Raw genomic sequence first — 27000 nt, forward strand, 5'->3', positions numbered from 1 at the left:
AAAGCCAAGAGGCTGGGGCTGAGCCCTGGAACACAGGGAGACGCTCCACACCCAGCTCAGGGCCATGTGCTGCCACTCTAGAAGGACCGAGCATGCAGTGGGTCAGCACCATGGTGCCCCTGAGCCACCTCAGCCAGGAGAGAAGGCCCCGCACAGCCCATGCGCTGGCCCTTTGGAAGATGCTGCAGGGGCTGGCTGGGCATCCCCCTACTGGATTCCCTACGGAGAGGCCAGGGAGGGATCCCAAATCCAGACTCCAGGAAAGGCTGATCCAGTCCTAGCCCCCACTGGGGGTTCTCTCAGCCCCTCCTCCTGGTCGCTTGCCCTCCCTCACCCACTGTCTCTGCTCCTTGTTCCAGGTCGCCACCCGTCATTGCTGGGAGGAGACTGCCAGCCCCACCGAGCCGTCTTCCTTCGACACCCCCCACTGCGTCAGCCCCAGCCAGGGCTGCCCTAAGGGCAAGCCAGCCCAGCTCCCTGAACCTTGTCTCAGGACCCGGGACCCACTCTGCTGCCTGCCCTGCCGAGTCCCCAGCCCTGGCAGCCCCCCCACACCTCCTCCCAGGGGCGGCTCTAGCAATTTGGCCGCCCCAAGCACGGCGGCACGCCGCAGGGGGCGCTCTGGCGGTCGCCGGTCCCGTGGCTCTGGTGGACCTCCTGCAGATGTGCCTGCGGAGGGTCCGCTGGTCCCGCGGCTCCGGTGGAGCATCCGCAGGCATGCCTGCGGGAGGTCCACCGGAGCCGCCTGCCACCCTCCCGGCAACAGGCAGAGCGCCCCCCTGCGGCCAAGCACACGCTTGGCGTGCTGGGGCCTGGAGCCGGCCCTGCCTCCTCCCTCCTGCAGCCAGCAGCCCCGGCACTGACTGTCCAGCTCCAGCCTGTCGCAGAGCTGGGCCACTGGCTGTAGGCTCCCAGACTCCCCCGGACTGGCCAGCCTTTGCCATCCGCTGCCCACTCCCCGAAACACCCCACCGTGCAGGAATCTGGGCGTGCTGCCCACTCGTGACCCTTCTGTCCTGCCCACTAGGCAGGGCCTGTCCCTGCCCCAGTAATCTGAGCTGCGGACACTTCTCAAGTGTTTCCTGAACATCTAGTAAACTACGTCCATTGAATGCCCCTTATCTGCCATGGCAGCAATCGCCTGCGAGCGCCAAGCAGGTTAGTCACGCCCGGCCTCCCATGCCTGAATCCCTGCGGAGAGCCTGCAGCTCCTAGGACAGAGCCTGGTGCTCGAGCTCCCGGGGCTCCGCTCTGCCCACCCACGCCTGCCGCTCCCACCCAGCAGTCACCAGCCCGGCGCAGAGTCGCTTCGAATGATACTTCCCAGGACACACAGCCAAGAAGTGCCGTGAAAGGTGCAGCCTGGCCCGCCCCCGGCACAAACAGCAGCGCAGTGACTGAGCTGAAATAAACCACCGAGCTGGGATCTGTGTCAAACGTGCAGGGCCAGCCCCAGGCACCAGCCCAGCAAGCAGGACCCTGGGGCGGCCAAGGGGAAGGGGCGGCACGTCGGGCTCTTCGGCGGCGGGTCCCTCGGTCCCTCTCGGAGGGAAGAACCTGCCGCTGAATTGCCGCCGAGGCAGAACGTGGTGCGGTGGAGCTGCTGCCGAAGTACCGCCAATCGCGGCCTTTTTTTTCGTTTCCCCCGCCCCCCCCGGCCGCTTGGGGTGGCAAAAAGCCTGGAGCCGGCCCTGCAAACGTGCAACAAGGCCCAGGGAAGAGCGAGGTTAGAAGCTGTGCCGAAGTGGGGGGGGTTTCTTGGGGTTTCTGTGTTTTCCAGTGGGTTGCATGCCGAGGGAGGGGGGCTCAGTGTCCCCGGGTGTTACTGGTTTAACGAGGGGAGGGGAGAGGGAGTTTGTTGTTACAGAGGTCGGGAGAGGGAACTTGGGACCCCAGCAGAGGGCCGGGAGGATGGAGACCCCAGCGACTGGTGACCTGGTGACCCGGAGACCCAGTTCAGACGAAGAGAGGACCCCGGTGACCTGACCAGCCGGTTCCGGCCAGAGGGGGGCTGAGAGGAGAGGAGACCCAGGCCTTCCTGTTTACAACCCTGTTTCCCTGGAGAGAAGCCAATGGACAGAGGGGGCTTGGGGCCGGGGATATGGGAGGCCCAGCTGGGAAGCAGGGGGGCTCTGGGCTGGAGAGGGGGAGCAGGCAGAGCCCCCCTGGCTGCAGGGGAGACTGGGATGTGCTGGGCTGAGGGAGGCCAGGCCTGAGGCCCTGAGAGTTTCCTGTGCTGGGTTCAACTCTCAATAAACCCTCCTCCGTTACGCTGGCTGAGAGTCGCTCCAGTCTAGAGAGCAGGGTTGCGTCAGCCCTTCGGGGGTGAGGAGGCCCAGGGGGTCCAGAACGAGGGGACTCCCTGAGGGGGCCCACGGCAGAGACAGACGTGCTGAGGCTCAGAGAGGTGCGGCTCCAGGAGGTGGAGGGGCCTGACCCCGAGAGAGAGTGGCCCCCCGAGAAGGGCTGTCGCACTGGAAGGGGCACCCCGCACGGACCGCACGGGGCCACGAGTGGGCACGACCTGTGAGTCCGTGACAGATGCCATGCACGGGAGAGCGACAGCTGCATGGGCAGTACCAGGGCTTGTGACCAGCTCCCGAGCCTGAGCGCTGCTTCTGGACTGACATCCGGCTGGGCTGGTCTCCCAGTGACCAGGCCAAGGAACCCCCCCGAGCTGAGCCCAGAAGGGTCTGCAGCAAGAGGGGCGACTCTCCTGCTGACTGTCCCCAAACTGGGGGAGTGAGTCACAAGCCCAAGCGCTTTACAGGTGACCTGCAAAGGGAGCCCCATGCTGGGCCCCTTCCATCTCCCGGGGACGGAGGGAGAAGCCTGGAGGGCACTCTGGGGTTGGGGGCACCTCCCCAGCGTCCCTGGAAGCTGGGGGGCTGCAGGGGGAGGCTGCCTCGTTCAGCACGGGGCTGTAAGGAAAATGCAGCACTCCCCTGAGAACCAAGCAGCAGCTGCCTTCCACCAAAACCAGACTCCAATCCCAGGCAAAACACAAGCGCCATGTTTTCAATGCAGCCAACAGCACCAGCCCAGCACCCTGCCCCTTGGCACCTCACCGGGCACCGCGGAGATTGCCAGGCTGCTGCAAGGGACAGATCTGCCAGAGGCTTTGCTACAAGTAGCAGATCCGCACTGAGCAGGCTCAGAAGTGATTGTTCAAAGACTCCTGTCGTTATTATTGTCCAGCTGCTTTGCCCCAGCCATGCTGCCGGGTGCGGGAGGACGGCTGCTGTGCAGGCTGATGGCGGGAACAAAATCCTCCAGCCTTTCACAATTCTGACATGGCTGCAGGGATTTTCCTCGGACTCCGGTGCCCAAGTGGGGTAAGTCTCAATGTAACTCCTGAAAGCCAGGAGCAAGGGAAAGCAGCGAGCATCTGGAACCAGGCCGCAATGCCACAACCTCCTCTAGTGCCAGCACCCACCACGGTGACCCAGGAAAAGCAGATTGTAAACGGCTCCTGCCACAAACTTCACCAGACCTTCCTCTGTCTCTGGCCCCATTCCAGAGCCCTGGGTACAGAACAGCGGCTGCTCGCTAATCTACATATTAAAGCAGCAGATAAGTAACACCAAGGGGGCGATTACTTCGCTCTAAACCTCAGATCGATATCAGGCTTCCCTGGGTCCAAGGGGAAACAAAGCGCCAATTCATTCAGCTCCAGCCCTGGGAAGGCTGCGGGAAGCCGGTGCACTGTGGCTGGCTCGAAGGGCGAGCCCCAGAGGCACTGAATCTTGGTTCGCCCCATGGCTATGGGAGATGCACCTTCCCTTGACAGCTACAGCCCAGACAAGGTTCTTCCTCACCAGTGACAACATCTCCACTGAGACACAGCGGTGAGCAGCCCTGCATGTCAGCATGTCCTTGCCCTACTTCGGGGGGCAGGCCCTGCTGCCGCACAGAGCCACCCTTCCAGCCCCACTGCTCCAAGGCAATTGGAGGGTGGGAGCTGAGCTTTCCTCACCTTTCAGCTGCTGGCAGGGCTGGTTTCTAACATGCACAAACTTCTCAGGATCTCCAGCACCTCTCCCGACCCATACTCAGCTCTGCTGGTGCCCCTCAGGCCTGACCCACAGCCCTCGGCTGCTCCAGTTCTGGGCTTTTCCTTCCCAGAGGCTGGGCCGGGCTCTGGGGCGACCAAGCAATAGGTCACTCGGGAGCCAGAGCGGGGCCTGAACCAGCGCTAAGCCCAGGTCTGCCCTGGTGCGTGCCTGGCTCTGCCCACTCTCCCTCCCTCGCGCGGCTGCTCATACCTTTGATGAGCCCACTGGCAGCGCCCGGGATGCCCTGGATCTCGGTCACGTTGTTCCTCAGGAAGTACTCGTCACAGGTGGCGTTGAGGAATTTGGAGGTGCAGAACAGCTCCCACAGCTTGGAGCCCACTGTCTCGTTCCCTTCCAGCACCAGCTTGGCACAGATGTCGAAGCCGTGGCGCGACAGCGTCCTGTTCCCCAGCAAACAGATCCTGCGGGAGAGGACACATGCAGGGAATGGACCAGAGCCATCTCCTGCCCTGCGGCAGCCCGGGGGAGGCAGGAGGGTGCTGCGCTGCTACTCACGGGAAGCTGGGGGGGTCGATGGCAGACTTGATGACCCCGGCGTAGATGGCCAGGATGGAGAGGATGACGCAGCCCAGGAAAAGCAAGGCAAACTTGTTGACGTACTTGACCCCGACGAACACCACCGTGGCCATGCAGGTGAGCACGCAGGTGCCGTAGACACGCATGTTGTTGAGCATGGCCGCGGCTTCCTCCCTGGCATCCTCTCCCTTGAAAATGGCCATGGCGGGGAAGAGATAGGCCTGGGAGAGAGTCACAGCCAGCATCAGCGCCTGGCCCAGCGCAGCCCCCACCCCCCAGCTCCACTGGCCCACTTCTCCCCATTGATCAGGGTGATTACAGCCAAGCCCCAGGACCGTCAGGATCGGGGCCCCGGTGTGCCAGGCTCAGCACCACAAACCTCACAAGACCCAAAATCATGAGATTTTTAAAAATTGCGTAGTGTTTTGTGGTTCCGCCCCCCACCCCATCCCCAGTGTGTGGGGGTCTGTGAGACAAGCCGTGCTGCCCACACCCCACACTCATCGGCTTTGGGGATTTAGGGACCTCTCACCCCATCTGCCTGTCCCCACCAGCCTCTCCTCTGCTCCTCTGGGGCTCTGCCCAGTGGGGTCCCCATCCAAGCCGGGTGCTGGGGGGGACAGAAGCGCATCCTGCCCCCATTGCTGAGAGCAGCTGTGCCCGGAGCACCTGGCTGGAGTGCTGGGCCAGAAGGTTGCTGGGTTACGGACCCACGGGACCTGCAGGAACAGCCTCCCCCAGCGCCCGCTCACAGGGGCCCAGCCACACTCACCAGAAGGATCTCGATGGTGCCCAGGATGTACATGGCTCCCGCGAAGGTGGTGCCCAGGTAGAAGCACAACCCCACGGCCCCTCCGAACTCGGGCCCCAGAGAGCGCGAGATCATGTAGTAGGAGCCACCCGCTGGCAAAGAGAAGAACAAAGGGGGTTGGGCCCCACTGCAGGAGCCTGGCACGCGCCTCCTGTGCCAGGAACAGCTCCCTTTGTGCTGGGCCGCGCGAGGGCACCAGGGCTCCTTCGACCTGAGCAGCGCCAAGTCCCAGCTCCAGCTCTCCTTCCTCACGCCGGGGGACCATGGTGGGTCCAGCTCTTGCCAGGCAGGAGAGGACGAGGGGCAGGGTGAGGACAGGGCCTGAGCAGGGGGCGGGGGGTTGGGGCTGGCTCCCATCCCAGCAAGGGGAGGGAAACGGTCCCCCCCTGCCAGACCCTCGCACCTTGGCTCACGCTGAGTGCAGTGGGGGCAGCTGGCAGGCAGCAGATCGCCTGCAATCCCACAGCCGCAGGCGGCAGCGGCTGGGCCATGGACGTGCTCAGTCAGCTGAGGCAGGCTCTGGGTCCCTGGGGAGCCTGGCTGACCGGCCTGCTGCAGCGGGTGAGAAATCCGGTAATGGCACCGCTGGACACAGAGCTGTCAGAGCTCAGCCAGAGCCGGGCCACCCAGCCCGGCCCCGTGGGCACAGGACCCAGCTGCTCTAGCAGCCCCAGGCACCAGGTGCAGTCCTGGGACACAGGGTAACCCCAGCCCCAGCCTGTGACGAAGTGGGACTGGTTTTAATGTTCCCTCTGAATACTGTGGGGGGGCCTCAGCTCTGGCCGACCCTCTGTCGCCTGGCAACTAATGGCCAGGCCCTTCCCCCTGCCAGGGGATGCTAAAGGTGTTGGAGACAGAGAGCTCAGGTGACCTCCTGGCCCGGGAAAGAGACACAGCCCAGAGAGGAGGGGCTGGGGGGGGGTTGGTAGTTTTTGGAAGCTGGCTGGGAAATGGAGGGGAGCCCCGAGGAGGCTCGGGCCTCCCAGCGGGGCGGTGGCCTCCCTGGGGCCCCAAATGGACCTAACTAAGGGGGGTCCTGTTGTCTTTACCGGCAAGACCTGTGTTAGCCCGTGTTCCTGTCGTCTAAATAAACCTCTGTCTTACTGGCTGGCTGAGAGTCACGTCTGACTGCGACATGGGGGGGCAGGACCCTGTGGCCCCCCCAGGACCCCGCCTGGGCGGACTCGCTGTGGGAAGCACATGGAGGGGCACATGCTGAATGCTACGTGTGAGCTTCCTGCCCTGCAGACAGGCTGCTCCGAGGGAGAGGAGGCTCCCAGAGTCCTGACTGGCTTGGCGGGGAGCAGCTCCAGAGCATCGCCCGGGGACCCCGTGACACCCCCCAACCCTCTCACGGGGGGGGGGCACAGACCTGCTCCCAGCATCATCCAGAGCCAATTCCCCTGCCCCGCTCAGCGCGCCCCGTGGCTGGGGAGCAGAGAGCACCCCGGGAACACCATGTGCCAGTCTCAGCCCACTGCTCCCCTTTGGCCCCATGCCCCGACCCCCAGCCACCCTCCCTGGGGTCTCAGCCCATTGCTCCCCGTACAGCCCCATGCCCCGACCCCCAGCCCCCCTCCCTGGGGTCTCAGCCCATTGCTCCCCGTACAGCCCCATGCCCCGACCCCCAGCCCCCCTCCCTGGGGTCTCAGCCCATTGCTCCCCGTACAGCCCCATGCCCCGACCCCCAGCCACCCTCCCTGGGGTCTCAGCCCATTGCTCCCCGTACAGCCCCATGCCCCGACCCCCAGCCACCCTCCCTGGAGTCTCAGCCCATTGCTCCCCGTACAGCCCCATGGCCCGACCCCCAGCCACCCTCCCTGGGGTCTCAGCCCATTGCTCCCCGTACAGCCCCATGGCCCGACCCCCAGCCCCGTGCCCCGACCCCCAGCCACCCTCCCTGGGGTCTCAGCCCATTGCTCCCCGTACAGCCCCATGCCCCGACCCCCAGCCCCCCTCCCTGGGGTCTCAGCCCATTGCTCCCCGTACAGCCCCATGCCCCGACCCCCAGCCACCCTCCCTGGGGTCTCAGCCCATTGCTCCCCGTACAGCCCCATGCCCCGACCCCCAGCCACCCTCCCTGGGGTCTCAGCCCATTGCTCCCCGTACAGCCCCATGGCCCGACCCCCAGCCACCCTCCCTGGGGTCTCAGCCCATTGCTCCCCGTACAGCCCCAAGCCCCAACCCCCAGCCCCCCTCCCTGGGGTCTCAGCCCATTGCTCCCTGTACAGCCCCATGCCCCGACTCCCAGCCACCCTCCCTGGGGTCTCCACAATCTCCCCACCAGTCTTTGCAGGCAGTTACCATATGGCAGATTCAGCTCATTAGTCTTTTCTCCTCACTGAGCCACCTCCCGTTTTCTTGCTGTTCTCTGGACCCTCTGATGTGTCGCTATGTTCCTGGCAGCAAAGTGCCCATCCCCAGTGGCCGGCTCCTCTCTTCCCTGCCCATGGTGGGTCATTTACATCCATGCCAAGCCAGTGTGAATGTGGCTGCCCAAGGCTGTGCAGCTCCCCAGGGGACATTTCATAAACTCCAGCTTCAGGAGAAGTGGGGGTACATGCAGCCCTGGAGCGACACCCTAGTTTATCTCCAGGGCAGCGGAGGGCTGGCTTCCCCCACAGCGGCCATGCCCTGCCTGGGGCTCACCATGATGTGGGGCAGCGCAGTCTTCATGGTCCAGCTGGTTCTGTGCCTCCCTGCTGAGTCTGCCCATTAGCAGAGCAGGCAGGTGAGCGTGTGATGTGGGAACTGGTACTGAGACCCAGCACACTCAGTGCACACAGGGCCACTGACCAGCCACATGAGGGGAGCAGCTGTTAACCCCCGCTGAGCTGGGCTGGATTCATTCTGGTGCCCTGCCTGGGGAAGGCTCTGAAGCATGACAGTGACTCCCTGAGCCAGCCACTCCCTGGAGCACTAATGGGACACAGGGCAAAGTTTGGGTTTAGGAAGATCAAGTGCCCTTTTGGGGGCTCACCCAGCTGGGGTCTCCCTGCTTTGCTCCCCCACTGCCTCAGTCTGCTAACAAACCCTGTAATGTTCCCCCACCCTCTTCTTAAAGGGACAGCTCCCATTAACCCAAGCGCAGCACTAAAAACACCACAAACAATAAGCAACATCCAAATTCACCCCTCAATACAATGTGCTGCAGCATAAAATCATTCCCAGAGCGACTCCCTGGCCCTCCCGTACAGGCCATAGATCCCACCCACACCCCTCTCATCCCACCAGTCGGCAGCGCGTTTGAAAGCCCACCCGTCGGATGTGCAGCACAGCCCAGCTCTAGTGGGGACAAAGCAGCCCACCAGGGGAGACACATCTCACAGTATGTCACCGGGTGGAGCTGGCACTAGACCGCTGGTCTCTGGCTTCCTGGCTCTATAGTTAGAGACACCACAGCCCCGTGTAGCAGTACCACAGCTTGGCTCTCTGAAGAAGCAGAACCTGGTCTCTTGGGAGCTAAAACTGCCACTTGAGAAGTGGTAGATTAAAATGCCCATAGGTGGGCGAGCCACGGGCTGGGGGTAACTAGCCCATAGGTGGGCGAGCCACGGGCTGGGGGTAACTAGCCCATAGGTGGGAGAGCCACGGGCTGGGGGTAACTAGCCCATAGGTGGGCGAGCCACGGGCTGGGGGTAACTAGCCCATAGGTGGGCGAGCCACGGGCTGGGGACCCTCTGTCACGGGTTAGACAAGCCCAGAATTCAGCACATGGGCACCAGAGATTCAGGGTCTAGGGCCGCTCTGCCTGGTGCAGCCCTGCCCAGCCATGCAGGGTCGTAGCTGTGGAGTGGGGGGTTGGGAGGGAGGCTGGGGGACCAGGCTGCTAAAGGCAGGCAGCGCCTGGTGATGCAGTCAGGGCAATGATGTGCAGCGGGGAGAGAAGCAGCCAGGCCCAGCCCTTGCCTTACCTGGCACGACGCCGTTCGTAGCGATGGCACTCATGGAAATGGCCGTCAGCATTGTCTGCAGAGCGGAAAACCAGTGTTAGAGGCACCTCGGAGCCAGGCTGCCTCCTGTGCCCCCGGGAATAATGCAACACCTGGGAGGGGAGCAGGAATTACTGACCTGGGGGAGTGTCACTAGTGAGGGGGGCCAGGAATCGGGAAGGTGTTTGCCTGGATGAGTGACACCAGTCTGACAATTTGTCGTGGGGCAGGGGATGAGCAAAGGTTTTCGGACTGGAAGTTGAGTTCAGCCCCGGGGTCATTCTCCAGGCGCTCCCAGCATGGCAGTCCCTGCCCAGTGTGCTCTGGGTGAGCTAAAGCTTCAGAAGTGACCCCCCAGGAAGGAGCTGGGATCCTTTAGAGAGAGGCTCGCAGACTGCAGAGCGTTGGAGGGCTGCCCAGGACTGCTCTCCTCACTAAGGGCTGGTCTGCACGTCAGACCTATGTTGGGGTCACGACATTGCTCGGGGTGTGAAAAATCCCCAGCCCTGAGTGACGCAGTTACACGGACCTAGCCCCCGGTGGCAGGGCCGGCTCCAGGCACCAGCGCAGGAAGCAGGTGCCTGGGGCAGCCAAGGGGAAGGGGCGGCACGTCGGGCTCTTTGGCGGCAATTCGGCGATGGGTCCCTCGGGAAGGACCTGCCACCGAAGTGCCGCCGAAGAATGAAGCGGCAGCGGTAGAGCTGCTGCCGATCGCGGCTTTTTTTTTTTTTTTTTTTTGCCGCTTGGGGTGGCAAAAACGCTGGAGCCAGCCCGGCCCGGTGTAGACAGCGCCGGGTCCACCGACGTAGCTACCGCCTCTCCGGGACATGGATTAACGACGCCACTGGGACAGCTCTCTCCCATCGGCTCCATTTTCAAAGTGTAGACGTGCCCTCAGCATGTGACCTGGCTGTTCTTGCTCCTGAATGGCTGCCGTGGCTATTGGTAGCAGAGGGCCGATGGGAGGGCAGGTCGCCCTGCAGCGTGGCCCGCACCAGGAAAGAGGGTTTTAACATGAGGCTTTCCTGGTCTCTGGCGACCCTGCTGCATGGGCACCATCTTGGAGGCAGGGCCCCATCTCCACCCTGCTGTAACACGGCCTGAACTGCCCACAGCAGAGCAGTCTAATTTCTCTGCACAGGGCGGGGGCCGGCCCACCAGAAGGGGGTGCTGGAATATCCGATTCTGATCCCAGGAAATGCAGTCCCCAAGAAGGAGCCGCTCCCCTCGGGGGGGGGGCAGCACACTCCCGCCTGCCTCCAGCTTCTGGCTTGTAAAGGCTGGTTTCCCAGCCAGGCGATGGGCTTGGGTTGATCAGCTGTGTCGGCATTCAGTGCTCCCATCTTGTGCCCTAGTAACAGGGCTGGCTGGCTCCAGTCCTCCAGGACGCTCTCTCTTTAGCTGCAGCCTCCCTCCAGCCAGCACTGGAGTGGGGCTGCTTCCTGACTCCTAGCCATGTTCATGCAAACAAGGGAGGTGAATTATTCCTCCCTGCCACTCCCAAGGAGGGAGGGAGAGACAAATGAGCTAGGCCTGTCTATTCAGTGCTGGGCTAACCCCACCTGGACGGAGCACAGCAGAGCTTACAGCCCTGGGGCGGGGGACGGCTGCACAGCAGGGCGGGGATAACGGCATCACTCACGCAGGAGCAGCACAGGATGACCATGCAGAACGACTCCATGATGCCAGCAATTCCCACCACCCAGGTGAGGCGCAGGAAGAGGATCACCCCAAAGATGTTTTGCAGGCAGGGCAGGTAAACGCCCATGAACGTGCCCATCCGTGGAGCCTACGGAGAAAAGCGCAGCGCCGTTAGACACGAGGGAGGCAGCATCAGCTCCCCCACAGGCCACAGGGCCCCTTGGGAAGATTTGCCTGGGAGGGTCAAGTCCCTGGAGTCCCGGTGCAGAGACAACTGGGGGGGTCACGAACCAAAAGAAACGGGGGGGGGGGTTCATTTGCTCCATGGCTCCCCATGGCAGCTGTGGAGAACGGTTCAGAGGGGAGGGCTCAGACAGAGCTGGCAAGGGGAGCTCCAGGGCAGCAAACCGTGGCCTCTGCAGCAGCCAGGGCAGCGCCTGCCTCCCGGCACGGGGCGTGTATGGAATAGGACAGGGAGAGCGAGTGAAAGAAGGCGAGGAGGATGCAAACACAGTTGCTGCAGAGGATCGGCTACAGCCACCCTGCTGGAGACAGGCCTCTGCCACCCCTCTCTCTGCACAACTGCGGGGCCTTTCGTTCCTTCCCTGCTCCTCTGCACAGGGCTCCCGAGATGCCAGCGGGGGTTCGGTCTCAGGAGATCAGAGCCGTTAATTTCCCTGTTGGAACAATGCCAGCTGCAGCCCAGGCTGCCGCTCGCCGTGCGGCTGCACACACAGGGAGCCGGCAGGAAATCACAGGGACAGGCTGGCGCAGTACACAGGGAACTTGCTCCCGGCTCTGACGCTTTGCAGCCCACGGTGCTGGTGGCTCGGGGCTGCCCGCTTAGAGCCTGGCTACTCGGAAAGCTCCATGGTGTGAGGTTATGAGTGTGATATAGTATCTCACTGACAGGTGGCAGGGCCAGAAAGAGTTAATTAACTCACAGACTGACCTGGCTCATGGCCGAACTTTAGAGATCTGTAAATGAGCAGAGCTTTGAAATGCAGCAGGCATTGGTAGAGGTAGAAGGGGAGGTGTTTGCTCAGGTCTTGTGATATAAGCAGACAAGTCTTGTCTATTGCTATAGCTTTGATTCAAAGATCAAAAAGGAACATTAACATTTATGATGATACTTGAGTGAAATAGTATTACTGTCTCTATGTCTCTGTGACGGTTGTGGTAACCTGTATCTGAACTGTTTAATGGATAAATTACCCTCTGCTAATTGCCAGGATGTTTGGGAGAAGGGGAGTTAAGCCTATTGTTTTCTCAGGCCAAAAGGCTGCTGGAAATGTACAAGAACCCTGGGACAGGATCCTTCTTCATCTCAGATCTGCTTTGGGTTCCAAGAGGGGGAAACCTTAAGCCATAAGGATTGAGATCCCCAATCACTGACTGGAGTCACCCTGAATATGGATATTGGATTATAATCCATTAACTATTTCTAAAAGGACTTTTGGCAACTACAAGCTCACCTTTGCTATGTGTCTGAACCTCAATAATTAAATTCAAGTCTCTGTGTATATTAAGCTTTTAACCAACACTCTCTCTCTTCTTTTTTTAATAAATGTTAGTTTAGTTAATAAGAATTGGCCATAAGTGTATATTTTGGGTAAGATCTAAGTTATAATTGGACCTGGGTGTGTGGCTGATCCTTTGGGATTGGAAGAACCTTTTCTTTTATAGGATGAGATAAGATTTTCAGGAATCATCATCGTATCTGACATGTGTGTCTGGACGGAGGCCTGAGGCTGGGCACTTTAAGGGAACTGCATTGTTTGAACTCCTAAGTAACCAGTGAGGTACCGTAGAAGCTGTTTTGGGCTGACTTGGTAAACTAAGTATTGGAAGATCCACCAGCGTTTGGGGTTTCTCTGTCCCGTTTTGTTTGCAGTTCTCCCTAATTGAGTGACCTGAGCTGGCTCCCACGGGCAGCACCGTCACACATGGATTGCAATGTACCTGGATGAATCACAGCCCACCTGGTGGTGCAGCCACTGGTGGGGAGACAGGGGCCATGGGAGCTGCCTGGGGTGGCTGTGCCCGTGACAGCCCGAGGCAGCTCGTGAGCACTTCGGAAAGCCTGGTGCTTGGGGATCTCTGGAGGAAACGATCAGACATTGGGCCCCTCAGAAGGGTCAGGTGCACCTGGGCCCATGGCAGCGCCCTGCTGACCTTGGCAGCAGCAGTGTGAGCCACGTTCCACCCACCTGCTACTGCAGCAAGGCCTGGGAGATGGGGAAGGGTCCCACTCCACGGACGAAGGCCCCCCTGCTAGAGATGGAACCTGCCCTGAGAGCCCCAGGGAGCTGGAAGTGAGAGTGTGGGAATTAATTCCTGAATTCCCACAGCTGCAGAGAACCTCGTTCAGCCCAGAAAATGCAAATTGAAACCAGAAGCCACCAGATCCAGGCAAGCGGGAGCTGCTGGGCCCCTGACCCCTTGGCAGGAAGCCTCACTCCCCGCCCAGGGACTCAGTGCAAAGCCTGTGAGTCCTGCAGGGAGAGGGCCAATCCCCCTCGCTCACCCACTCCCTTGGCCATGTCTGTGTGAGCGTGCCATGGCTTGGCACCGACATGCAGGGGCAAGCCCCTTGGGAGAGAACCCATGGCCCAACAGCCTGTGAGAGCAGCCCCAGAGAACCCCTCCCTGGCACTGCCCCACGCCGGCAGCCCCAGAGAACCCCTCCCTGGCACTGCCCCACGCCAGCAGCCCCAGAGAACCCCGCACTGCCCGACGCCGGCATCCCCAGAGAGCCCCTCCCTGGCACTGCCCCATGCCGGCAGCCCCAGAGAACCCCTCCCTGGCACTGCCCCAGGCCGGCAGCCCCAGAGAACCCCTCCCTGGCACTGCCCCACGCCGGCAGCCCCAAAGAACCCCTCCCTGGCACTGCCCCACGCCGGCAGCCCCAGAGAAACCCACCCTGGCACTGCCCCACGCCGGCAGCCCCAGAGAACCCTTCCCAGCACCCCCCTCCGATGCTGGCAGCCCCAGAGAACCCCCCAGACCCCCCTGCTAGCCAGTGCTGGAGCCCGGTGCTGAACCCCTCACCTGCACAGGTTTCTTTTTGGCTCCATCATTGTTCTCCGCCTCCTCGTGCTCCCGGCTGCCCTGCGGCAGGTTGGTGTAGTTCACCAGGCCGCTCAGCAGGGATGAGACCATGGGGCTGGTGTCCATCTCTTCCTGTTAGGGGCAGCGATAGGTGAGGGCGAGGTACCTGTCCTGAGCCGGCCACACCCTCCCTCCATGCTGCCCCCCCGCGGCCCCTCCTGCTGGCGCCCCCCCAGCCCCTCCTGCTCGCTGCCCCCCCCGCGGCCCCTCCTGCTCGCTGCCCCCCCCGCGGCCCCTCCTGCTCGCTGCCCCCCCCGGCCCCTCCTGCTCGCTCCCCCCCGGCCCCTCCTGCTGGCTGCCCCCCCCGGCCCCTCCTGCTCACTCCCCCCCCCCGGCCCCTCCTGCTCGCTGCCCCCCCGCGGCCCCTCCTGCTCGCTGCCCCCCGCGGCCCCTCCTGCTGGCGCCCCCCCCCGCGGCCCCTCCTGCTGGCTGCCCCCCCCGCGGCCCCTCCTGCTGGCTGCCCCCCCCGCGGCCCCTCCTGCTCGTTGCCCCCCCGCGACCCCTCCTGCTCGTTACCCCCCCGCGGCCCCTCCTGCTCGCCCCCCCCGGCCCCTCCTGCTGGCGACCCCCCGCGGCCCCTCCTGCTCGCTGCCCCCCCCGCGGCCCCTCCTGCTCGCTGCCCCCCCCCGGCCCCCCCTGCTCGCTCCCCCCCCACGGCCCCTCCTGCTGGCGCCCCCCCCCGGGCCCCTCCTGCTCGCTGCCCCCCCGGGGCCCCTCCGGCTCGCTCCCCCCCCCGGCCCCTCCTGCTCGCTCCCCCCCGGCCCCTCCTGCTCGCTGCCCCCCCGCGGCCCCTCCTGCTGGCGCCCCCCCCGCGGCCCCTCCTGCTCGCTGCCCCCCCCGGCCCCTCCTGCTGGCGCCCTACCTCGAAGAGGGCCATATTCTTCCCGTCATACTCCTTGCCCTTCTCCAGGTCTGTGCTGTTGATGAAGGGGCTGCTCTCCTTGGGGTTCCCATCACCTGCAGCGACACAGAGAGATCAGGGCTTGAGCCAGCCCCCCCGGCCCCCAGCCAGCAGCCCCCACCAGGCCGGCTCGCCGGCTCACCCACCCTGCTGGTACTGCTCCTGCTCAGCATCGGCCGCACCAAGCTCCAGTCACCCCAGCCACCCCATGGGAGCAGGGCCCCACCCCCAGCATGGCCCCACCTGCCAGGAGCCATCGGGGACCCACAGCCCTGATGCCCAGGACAGCGCTGGGGTTCTCGGGGGCACGTGAGTGAGAGGCCAAATCCTCTTCCGAATGCACCATCCAGAGCTGGCTCAGAGCCCGCTGCCCCAGGCCATCAGCGCCCAGGGAGGGGTGCATGGGCACTGCTGGGACTGCGGGGGAGTGACCACTCCTGACACCCAGCCATGCCTCGACTGCAGGGAACAGAGCTAGGGAAAGCAGCCAGCGTCCCTGGGTGGCCTGGCCTTCTCCACCAGAGTCCCCTGCCTAGACACTACTGGGATTTATAGCCTGCACCCCCGAGCTGCAGCCCTCCTGCTCCTGCGGGAGCCTGAGCCCCCCCAACACCACTGCTTAAAGTCACTGGGCAGCAGCCAGGGAGGGAGACCTGCTGGGTACTAGCCTCAGAGCAGCAGGCTCTGTGCCCTGAGCCCCAGCAGAGGGAGTCACACCCCCAGCCCCCGTGCAAGGGGATCCACGCCCCGGTGCTAGCACTGGGATTCCCAGCCCCCGTGCAAGAGGATCCATGCCCCGGTGCTAGCACTGGGATTCCCAGCCCCCGTGCAAGGGGATCCACGCCCCGGTGCTAGCACTGGGATTCCCAGCCCCTGTGCCAGGGGATCCATGCCCCAGTGCTAGTACTGGGATTCCCAGCCCCCGTGCCAGGGGATCCACGCCCCGGTGCTAGCACTGGGATTCCCAGCCCCCGTGCAAGGGGATCCACGCCCTGGTGCTAGCACTGGGATTCCCAGCCCCCGTGCAAGGGGATCCATGCCCCGGTGCTAGCACTGGGATTCCCAGCCCCCGTGCCAGGGGATCCATGCCCCAGTGCTAGTACTGGGATTCCCAGCCCCCGTGCAAGAGGATCCATGCCCCGGTGCTAGCACTGGGATTCCCAGCCCCCGTGCAAGGGGATCCACGCCCCGGTGCTAGCACTGGGATTCCCAGCCCCCGTGCCAGGGGATCCATGCCCCGGTGCTAGCACTGGGATTCCCAGCCCCCGTGCAAGAGGATCCACGCCCTGGTGCTAGCACTGGGATTCCCAGCCCCCGTGCAAGGGGATCCACGCCCCGGTGCTAGCACTGGGATTATCACTGCTGTGCAAGGGAATTTCCAGCCCCCTGGTTTACAGTCCCTAATGTACGTAAGGCACCTCTGCCTGTTTGCTTTGTGAGTGCTGAGAAAAGAGGGAAAATCCTGGCTGCAGTGCACAGGTCAGTGAGTAAGAGGGCACAAGGCAGCCCGGCCTGGCACCTGGGGCAGGGGGAAGTCATACGGAGCAGGGCTGGTCTGCCAGCAGAGTGGGCTAACGACACGCAGCCTTAGCCCGGGCCCCGCTGTGCCCCCCCACATGCACCAGGGTCACTCGGTTTCAGTGGAGAGGCAGCCACCCTGCAGCCTGAGCAGCTCCCTCAGGACGCTCCCCCCACAGCCCAAATACCCAGGCCCCACAGAGGGACAGTACAAGCACAATGCTCTGGACAGGACCTGGCTGCTCTGCACTCCGCTCCCCATCCCCATCCGGGCACGGCGCCCACCCAAGCCTCGAGGCCATGGGACTGCAGCCAGAGAGCACAGACACCAGCTGAAGTGAGTCGTGTGATGGGAACAGGCCCCGGCCCAGCGATCCCCCAGGCCAGACCCAGCCACGGCCTATTCTGCCCGTGCGTGGGGGCCCGCTCCTGGGAGCCAGGGCTGCCTCTGGGAAGGGCCCTGTCTGGCTGCCCCTGAAGGCAACGCAGAGCTGATGGGCCTGGAACTAAACAGGAATGGCTGAGCGGCCCTCGGGGGCCAGCCCGCATGGGAAGCAGTGCAGAGCAATGGGGCAGGGGCCGCCAGCGCCCAGGGCGACCCGCTCCGTCTGCAGCGCCGTGAGGGGAGAGCAGCAGGTCTGGAGGCTCCTCGCACGGCCCTCTGTGAGAAGGATCTTGCCGGGGCTGCATGGGAAAGGGCTGAGCAGTGTAGCGAGGGGACCTGTCAGGGGTGCCAGGTCCAGCCAGAGCAGTGTGATGCTCACAGGTTCTCTGGGAAAGGGCCTGGCTGTCTGCAGCACTGACAACCTCGCTCTGAAGGAACCAAGAGCCAGACAGAACAGTAATGAGAGCTGCAGAGCAGCAGAAATAACTCAGGGTGGGGATGCGGCACCTGGTGCGGGTGCTGGTGGAGTCGTGTGCTTTGAGGAGCACTGGCACAACCAGGGAGCAGCAAAGGGGGTGGCACTGAGCAGGCCCAACCCCAGAGCAGCCACCCCAGCGAGCCCCTGCATGCCAGCCCCACCCTGAGCACCCGCAGGCCCTGGGAATTGGCCGAGATCCACACAGACCCCGGGGACACTGGCAGCTGGAATCCAATGAGATCAACTCACTCGACTACACAGCCCGCTTGTGACAGAGCTGGAGCTCCTGGGGGCCTCTCAGGGGCAGGGAGACATGGACTGCTCAGGGGGACCCCAACACCAGCTGTGCACAGAGCACCCCAGCGGACAGGCGGAGTGAGTCCCATGGCGCAGGGAATCCGCTGACAGCCTGGCACAGCACTGCTCTCAACGGCTGAGTTCAGGTCAGGGGCCTCTGTCACGGAGTGTGGGGGTGCCAGGGCCCTGCACCCTCATGTCCTGCGATTCACCGGGACTCTCAGCCAGCCAGTAAAACGGAAGGTTTTTTAGATGACAGGAAAGACAGTCCCAAGCAGGGCTTGTAGGTACAACCAGGACCCCTCAGTCAGGTCCCTCGGGGCGGGGGGAGCTTAGACCCCAGCCTTGGGGTTCCCTCCATTCTCCCAGCCAGCTCCAAACTGAAACCCCCTCCAGCCGTCTCACTCAGCCTTCCCCCAGCTCCTCCCCCAGCCTTTGTCCAGTTCGGGCAAAGGTGTCACCTGGCCCCAACCCTGCTCCTGGCTCAGGTTACAGGCTCAGGTATCATCCCTCAAGTGAAGTCACCCCCTGCTCTCCCATCCCCCATGCAGACAGTCCCAGTAAAACTCCCCTGCGACATCCCCAGGTCAATCCCCCCACTCCCTGCTCCGTCACATCTCTCCCCCACTTCGAGACTGGACTGAGCGGGGTCACTCTGCCCAGTGACCCGGGGAAGTTCAGGGCCCCCTCTCTGGGACAACGCATCCGCTATCATGTTGGTACTTCCCTTCACATGGACCTCGTCCATGTCATAATCCTGCAGGAGCAGGCTCCACCTCAGGAGCTTGGCGTTGGCTCCTTTCATCTGATGCAGCCAGGTCAGGGGAGAGTGGTCGGTGTACACGGTGAAGTGGCGCCCAAAGAGCTATGGCTCTAGTTTCTTAAGGGCCCACACCATGGACAGGCATTCCTTCTCGATGGCCACGTAGTTCTGCTCCCAGGGTAGCAACTTCTTGCTCAGGTACACGATGGGGTGTGTCTCCCCCTTTTCATCCTCCTGCATTAACACCGCCCCCAGCCCCGTGTCTGAGCCGTCAGTGAACACCATAAAGGGCTTGTCAAAGTCTGGGTTTGCCAGAACTGGGCCACTGACCAGAGCCTCCTTCAGCGCCCGGAGAGCCTGCTGGCACTGCTCGGTCCAGACCACCTTGTCTGGCTTCCCCTTCCTGCACAGCTCAGTGATGGGGGCGGCTATGGCGCTAAAGTGGGGCACGAACCTTCGATAGTACCCCGCCATCCCGATAAAGGCCTGGACCTGCTTTTTGGTTTGGGGAGCGGGCCAGTCTCTGATCACCTCCACCTTGGCTGGTTCCAGCTTTAGGCAGCTGCTCCCCACCCGATGGCCCAGGTAAGATACTTCAGCCATCCCCACCTTGCACTTCTCAGCCTTTACAGTTAATCCAGCCTCCCGGAGTCGGTCCAGCACTCGTCTAACCTGAGACACGTGGTCTTCCCAGGTCTGGCTGAATACGCAGATGTCATCAATATACGCCACAGCAAAACCCTCCATCCCCTTCAGTAGCTGATCCACCAGGCGCTGGAAGGTGGCCGGCGCTCCCTTGAGGCCGAAGGGCAGGGTCAGAAACTCGTAGAGCCCCAGAGGAGTGGTAAAGGCCGATTTCAGCTTGGCATCTGCGTCCAGCGGCACTTGCCAGTAGCCCTTTGTAAGATCCATGGTGGTGAGGTACCGAGCTCCCCCCAGCTTGTCTAGGAGCTTGTCAGGCCTGGGCATGGGGTAGGCATCAGATACGGTGATGGCATTAAGCTTCCAATAGTCCACACAGAACCGGATCAACCTGTCCTTTTTGGGGACCAGCACCATTGGCGAGGCCCAAGGGCTGGAAGATGGCTGGATCACCCCCAAGGCTAGGTGACCCTCTCTTTCTAGGTCCTGGGCAGTTTTCCCGGTGACCCGAAAAGGGGAGCATCTTATAGAAGGATGTGACCCGGTCTCCACCCGGTGGACAGTCAAATTAGTGCGTCCAGGCTGGTTGGAAAACAGCTGTCGGTATAGATGCAGCACCCCTCTGATCTCAGCGTGCTGGGCCAGGGTCAGCTGATCAGAGAGGGGAATCGCCTCCAGGGGGGAACCAGCTCTTGTCCCAGGGAATAGATCTACTAGAGGGTCATCTCCCTGCTCCTCCCAATGTCCACACACGGCCAACACCACATTCCCCCTGTCATAGTATGGCTTCATCATATTGACATGGTACACCTGGTGGTGATGAGCCCGGTTCGACAGCTCCACCACATAGTTTACCTCATTTAGTTGCTTGACAACCTTGAAGGGACCTTCCCAGGCGGCCTGTAGTTTGTTTTTCCTCATGGGGATGAGAACCATCACCTGATCCCCGATGGCGAAGGCGCGGGCCCGCGCCATGCGGTCATACCAGACCTTCTGCTTCCTCTGGGCTCGGGCCAGATTCTCCCTGGCCAGACCCATGAGCTCGGCAAGTCTTTCCTGGAAAGTCAGGACATACTCCACCACCGACTCTCCATTAGGAGTGGCCTTCCCCTCCCATTCATCTCTCATCAGGTCCAGGGGCCCCCTTACCCACCTGCCGTATAACAGTTCGAAAGGCGAAAACCCGGTAGATTCCTGGGGTACCTCCCTGTACGCGAACAGCAGGTGAGATAAGTACTTGTCCCAATCCTGCGAATGCTGGTTCATAAAGGTTTTCAGCATCATCTTTAGCGTCCCATTTAACCTCTCCACCAGCCCATTGGATTGGGGGTGATACGCTGAGGCCCAGGTGTGCTGGACCCCACATTTCTCCCACAAGCACTGGAGCAGGGCCGACATGAAGTTGGATCCTTGGTCTGTCAAGACTTCCTTGGGGAACCCCACTCGGCTGAAAATGGTCAGCAGCGCATCCGCCACAGTGTCAGCTTCAATGGAAGATAAGAGCACTGCCTCGGGGTAGCGAGTAGCGAAATCTACCACCACCAGAATGTATTTCTTTCCCAAACGGGTTGTCTTGCTGAGAGGCCCCACTGTGTCCACAGCCACCTTCTGAAAAGGCTCCTCTATGATGGGCAAAGGTCTCAGAGCTGCTTTCCCCTTGTCCCGGGACTTCTTCACCCTCTGACAGGGGTCACAGGATCAGCAGTACTGTCGGACAGTAATAAAGACCCCAGGCCAGTAAAAGTTCTGTAGCAGCCTCTGCCTGGTGCACCGGATTCCCTGGTGCCCGGCGAGGGGGATGTCATGGGCCAGGTACAGTAGCTTGCGGTGAAACTTCTGGGGGACAACCAGCTGCCTCCGGATCCCCCATGACTCCACTTCCCCTGGGGGAGCCCGTTCTCGGTACAGGAACCCCTTCTCCCACAGGAACCTCTCCTGGCAACTTCTTCCCATGGAGGGATCTTTCTGCAACTCGGCCTGGAACTCAGCTACTGGGGAAGGGATGAGGACCTGCTCCCTCCTGCCAGCTGGGTCTGAAGCCGCAGCCCCTCTTAGCCTTGTCCCTGGGCACTCCCTCCCTACCAGAGTAGGGTCCTTCACCTCCGGAGAGGTACCCTCCCCGAGGTCAGGGCATAGTGCCCTTGCCAGCTCTGGCTACAGGTCACAACCAGGGCACCCTTGGGGTTGCTTGGCCAGTCCTTCAGGTCGCCCCCATCAACACCTCAGTGGGCAAATGGTGGTGCACCCCCATGTCCTTGGGGCCCTCCTTGGGTCCCCATTTCAGATGTACCCTTGCCATGGGCACCTTGAATCAGGTCTTGCCCACATCTGTCAGGGTCAGGTAGGTGTTGGGCACTAACCAATCTGGGGCCACCACCTCGGGCCGGGCCAGCGTCACCTCAGCACCCATGTCCCAGTATCCATTGACCTTCCTCCCATCCACCTCCAGGGGAACAAGGCACTCGCTCCGCAGGGACAGCCCCGTGGCCACCCTGTAAACGGAGAACCTGGTGTCCGGAGCATTCAGCCCCCCCAGAGAAGCTGGTCTGGGAAACTCCTCCCTCCTGAGCAGGTGGTAAGCTGCCAGCCCCCCTTGCCTGGAAAGCCTGCCCCTCGTCCGGCTGGGTCTCTACCCAGTTAACCCGGTGTGGGTTCGGTCTGCTCAGTCTGTCCTTGAGCCTGGGGCACTGGGTCCATATGTGGCCTCTCTGGCCACATTAATAGCAGCTCATGTCCCGTCGGTCCCCTCGAGCCGGTCAGTTGGTCCTGACGCCGAATGTTCCCCCGGGAGGGTGTTTTCCATGTTCCCCCATTGAGAGGTCCTAGGGTGACTCTCTCTTGGCAGGCCTGTTCCTTTGGGACTCCTCCCTGCCACCCCCTGACCGGCTGTTCACAAAAACGTCAGCCTGCTACCCTGCACGTCTCGGGTCGTCTGGCTTTTTGTCCACCAACCACAGCCTCAGGTCAGATGGGCACCTCTCATACAGTTGCTCCAGTACAATCAGGTTAAGCAGGTCCTCCTTAGTTTGGGTCCCATCTGCCCACTTGTGGGCGTATCCCCACATCCGGAGGGCCAGTTCTAGATATGTGACCTCAGGGGTTTTACTCTCACTCCAGAATCTTTTTTGGTACATCTCGGGAGTCAGCCCAAACTCGCGGAGCAGGGCCTTTTTGAACAGTTCATAGTCCCCTGCCTCCACCCCTTTCATTCGGCTACACATCCCTACGGATTTGGGGTCCAGTAAGGGGGTGAGAAACTGAAGCCTGTCTGCAGGGTCAACCATGTACAGCTCGCAGGCCGTCTCAAACACATCCAGGAAGTCATCCATGTCCTCCCCTTCCTTACGCTGGGCCAGGATGCACTTATCAATCTCCATGCAGTCCTGGGTCCCCCCTCACTCACCGCAGCCAGGGGCTCACTGCTCCTCAGCTTGGCCAACTCCAGCTCATGCTGACGCTGTCGTTCTTCATGGTGTCTCTGTTTCTCTTTCTCCACCAGTTCCTGCTGCTTCAACTCCAGCTTTTTCAGTTTTATCTCCCTCTCCCATTCCAGCCACCTCACCTCCTGGGATGGGAATCTCCACGCTGAGAGGATCCCCTGCTGGCTGGGGGGGGGGGTGTCACAGTGCCCTTGGTATTCACTGGGCTCCTCCCAGCCCTTCCCCTAGGCATAGGCAGAAGGGGTCTCGGGAAGCCCGCAGCAGCCAGCTGACCACTCCCAACTGGGACAGACACTGATGCCTGTGCTGCATCTGCCAGGCTGCTTCCCTCAGAGACAGGGATCAGTTCATTTGAGTGATCTCCCTCCTTCACCTGGGCAATCAGCTGTTCTTTGGTGAGCCTCCCAGTGTGCAGCCCCCTCTGTCTGCACAGCTCGACCAGGTCGCTCTTAAGGTGATTCTTATCCATCTTCCTGCTGGCCACTCGCAGGCCTGGGTGCTCTCAGCTCCCCATGGTTTCCAGGAGGAACTCCTAGTGTGCCATCCCTTCTCCAGGTCACCACCTCTTTGCCAGAATCGAGCTGCAGACTCCTCTGCCCCTGATCCTGCTCACTGCAGTCCCCAGGGGAGCCTGTTACTGCAACAGCCTTCTCTCTGGTCACACATTCCCGGGGATTAAGAGTAGCTCCTCTGCTCCTGAAACCGCTCCTCTCAGCGCCTTCAGCACATCTGGTCCTCATCAATCCCCCTTCGTCTTACTGCTCCCCAGTCACTTACTGCAGGAAGCGCCGCCCATGGGGTGCAGTACATCCCACCGCTGTCATCAGTTGTCACGGAGTGTGGGGGTGTCAGGGCCCTGCACCCTCCACTTCCTGCGATTCACCGGGACTTTCAGCCAGCCAGGAACACAGAAGGCTTATTAGACGACAGGAGCACAGTCCCAAGCAGAGCTTGTAGGTACAACCAGGACCCCTCAGTCAGGTCCTTCTGGGATGGGGGGGGGAGGGAGCTTAGACCCCAGCCTGGGGGTTCCCTCCGTTCCCCCAGACCACTCCAAACTGAAACCCCGCTCCAGCCATCTCACCCAGCCTTCCCCTGGCTCCTTCTCCAGCCTTTGTCCAGTTTCCCGGGCAAAGGTGTCACCTGGCCCCAATCCCCCAGGACCAGCTCCAGCGCAGAGGACTGGAGAGGAGGGGGGAGAGCTGGCTGCTGGACGGAGTCAGGGCTCTCACCTCGGTCTGACCAAGGAGGAGAGACACACAGAGTTTGAACCGAGGGGTCCCTACAGCTTGGCTGGGCACTGGGCTAACCAGACTGGACTGTGCTTTACCCTTCAGTTCTCTGTGCCACCCTAAGGCCTGCCTGGGCCATGTGCCAGCTACCAAATAAACCCGACTGTGGGACAGCGCTGTGTGAGTGTCACTGCCAATGCTGGGCCAGCGGCATCTGTTAGAGTCTCCCTCAGGGACCCGCTGACAGAGCTCACGGGGGCTGCAAGCCCAGAGGTGGCTAAGGAGGCAGTAAGCTGCACCGCCTACCCTGGAAGAAGAATGAGACCCCAGGGGGTCTGGCACATCAGAGCGGTTCATCCTAGAGACCGTTCCCAAGCTGGGGCCATCCACCAGCCCCTGTCCTCGCTCTCCCCAGTGGCCCTGCCCGGAGGAGGTACGGCCTGTTGGTGATGATATTCGCAATGGACAGAAGCGAGTGATTCCAAACTACACATCATGTTCCCGGAGCAAAGGCTGCCTGGGCAGTGAGAGAGAGACAGGCAAAGCAAGCCCAATACCCCGTGCCAGCAGGAAACAAGCCACACACCATGTGCATCAATCACAACCGCCCCAGAGAACTGCAGCCTCCTGAGCGAGGCCTTGGCAAACGTGGCGACCAGCCTCTCGCATCTGGGGCAGCTGCCGGAGGCAGCCCGTCTTCCCCAGACATGGCACCCCAAGGCTAAAGGGGCTGACAGGGCAAACTACCCGCTGTCCACAGCATTGGCGCAGGAGCTAGATCTTCATACACTGCAGCAATGCAAAGCCTGGGACAGATCTTCACCAGGTGTAAAGTGACAGTGGCTGAGAATCTGGCCTCAGCTCCTAACCCAACCAGCAGCTCAAGGACTCTGAGCACAGCCAGCCTACAGCCCATCCCTGCAGTACCGAGCCCCACACAAGCTGCAGATCTGCACACCCCCCTGGGGAAGATCATCATCCCCATTTTACAGAGAGGAGCTGGGGCACAGATCCCAATGGGTGCTAGGCACTTAAATCGCTTGGAGGATCGGGGCCAAGGTGACATGCTCAAGGCCACATAGGGAGCCTGTGGCAGAGTCAGGGACTGAACCCAGGTCTCCGGAGTCCCAGGCCAGCACCCTGCCCACTGGGCCAGCTTGCTCTTACCTGCTGTCACACCTGTCAAAGGGAACCGTGGGCTGCAAATCAGCCCCCTGCCACTTCGGTGCCTGACTTGAGAGCCCAGGTACCTGTCCCCGAGTGACAGAGAAACCAACAGTCAGAGCATCAGACGCCAGCAATCTCACCTGCCTAACGTTATCCCAGCTGAACCACCTATTCAGTAAGTGTTAGTCTAACCTCTGGTTCCTCCCCACCTCACACACGCAAATCCTAGGTTGTAGTGACCGTTTCACCCAGGCATGCACACCCATCCATCTCAACTTTCCTACAAGTGTGCTACCCAGAGCTCTGGGGGGACATACAAACATGGCGATAAACTGCACACTGATTAGGACCCTTGGCCGAACAAAGTGTATGTGCCCATCACACACAGGCTCGAGAGGCTCTGTATTTAGCTACATCTGTCACGGAGTCACCGGGCGATGCTCTGGAACTACTCCGTCTCCATGTGAAGCCAGTTAGGACTTTGGGGGAGCCTCCTCTATGTGAGCAGACTGTCTCCAGGGCAAGAAGCTCACACAGCTTCCATCTTCCTGGGTCTGACCTTGGAGCATTCAGCATCCTCTGCCCCTCCGTGCGCTTCCCACAGCGAGTCCGCCCAGGTGGGGTCCTGGGGAAGCCAGAGGGTCCTGCACCCCCACTTCGCAGTCAGACGTGACTCTCAGCCAGCCAGTAAAACAGAGGTTTATTCAATGACAGGAACACGGTCTGAAACACAGCTAGTAGGTACAGAGAACGGGACCCCTTAGTCAGGTCCATCTTGGGGCCAGGGAGGCCAGACCCCGGGTCTGGGCCTCCTTCTCTTTCCCCAGCCCAGCTCCAAACTGAAACCCCCTCCAGCCCCTCCTCTGGCCTTTGTCTCTTTCCCAGGCCAGGAGGCACCTGATCTCTTTGTTCTCCAACACTTTCAATTGGCACCTTTGCAGAGGAGGGGCCCAGGCCATCAGTTGCCAGGAGACAGGGTGTCGGCCATTCTCTGTGCAGACAGCATCACACTGGCCCTCTAAGGCTCTGCAACAACCACACGCCCTTATCCCACCAACTAGATACTTAAGAACTGCATAGGGGAAACTGAGGAACCCACACAGTACTCAGAGAAAACATTAAGAACATTCCCACTTCGTCACAACATCTCCATTCAGAAACAGCCCAAGCGGCTACATTGGAATCACCCACTCCATTACTAATGGGTGAATCTCTGAAAACAAGATTGCCAATTTCCTCCTTTGAGCCGCAGTGATGCTGCTAAGGAGCAGCCAACAGCTCAGACCGATGCAGGCCAGACACCGATGCAGGCCAGACACCGACAGGGTGCGCAGCCTCCCCTCCCACGAGCACTGCTGACCGGGACAAGAAAGAGGCAAACAGGAATCTGCCCAGGGACAATGCTGCCAGGCAGTGTGCACTGCGGCTGATCACAGGCAGAAGCCCAGGGCAGAGCTCTTAGATTCCCATGGCTGAGCCCCAAGGGGCTTCAGCTGAGTCAGAACCTTGAGGCCTGGAGAGGAGGGTGAGGGAGGGGACACTGGAGGCTGCAGGGAGAGATCCTGCCATGATTCACCGGGACTCTCAGCGAGCCAGTAAAACGGAAGGTTTATTAGATGACAGGAACAGAGTCCCAAACAGAGCTTGTAGATACAACCCCTCAGGCAGGTCCCTCTGGGATGCGGGGGGAGCTTAGACCCCAGCCTTGGGGTTTCCTCATTCCCCCAGACCGCTCCAAACTGAAACACCTCCAGCCATCTCACCCAGCCTTCCCCCGGCTCCTCCCCCAGCCTTTGTCCAGTTCGGGCAAAGGTGTCACCTGGCCCCAACCCTGCTCCTGGCTCAGGTTACAGGCTCAGGTATCATCCCTCAAGTGAAGTCACCCCCTGCTCTCCCATCCCCCATGCAGACAGTCCCAGTAAAACTCCCCTGCGACATCCCCAGGTCAATCCCCCCACTCCCTGCTCCGTCACAACGACTCCTTTCTGGGCCAGAAGGGTCACTTCATACAGAAACAAAGAGCTAGACGGGACCTGGGAGGTCCGTCCCTTGCCAGGCCCCTGCACCAAGGCAGGGCTACATATTATCTA

The 27000-nt window shown here is 61.6% G+C and overlaps 1 protein-coding gene across 3 annotated transcripts in view; it reads right to left on the reverse strand.

Moving 5' to 3' along the window:
* SLC12A5 (solute carrier family 12 member 5) overlaps positions 1–27000 on the reverse strand; it is a 108142-nt gene that overhangs the window by 43449 nt on the left and 37693 nt on the right. For all 3 annotated transcript variants that reach the window (XM_044986588.1, XM_044986586.1, XM_044986587.1), the window contains 7 exons: positions 14950–15044; positions 14028–14159; positions 10978–11124; positions 9318–9372; positions 5365–5495; positions 4572–4813; positions 4266–4477 (listed from right to left, as the gene is read on the reverse strand). In XM_044986588.1, the coding sequence (XP_044842523.1) occupies positions 4266–4477; positions 4572–4813; positions 5365–5495; positions 9318–9372; positions 10978–11124; positions 14028–14159; positions 14950–14964 (934 nt within the window). In that variant the 5' untranslated portion in view covers positions 14965–15044. The remainder of the gene's footprint in view (positions 1–4265; positions 4478–4571; positions 4814–5364; positions 5496–9317; positions 9373–10977; positions 11125–14027; positions 14160–14949; positions 15045–27000) is intronic.

Source organism: Mauremys mutica, chromosome 13 (genome assembly GCF_020497125.1).
Source record: "Mauremys mutica isolate MM-2020 ecotype Southern chromosome 13, ASM2049712v1, whole genome shotgun sequence".
Classification (NCBI taxonomy): domain Eukaryota; kingdom Metazoa; phylum Chordata; order Testudines; family Geoemydidae; genus Mauremys; species Mauremys mutica.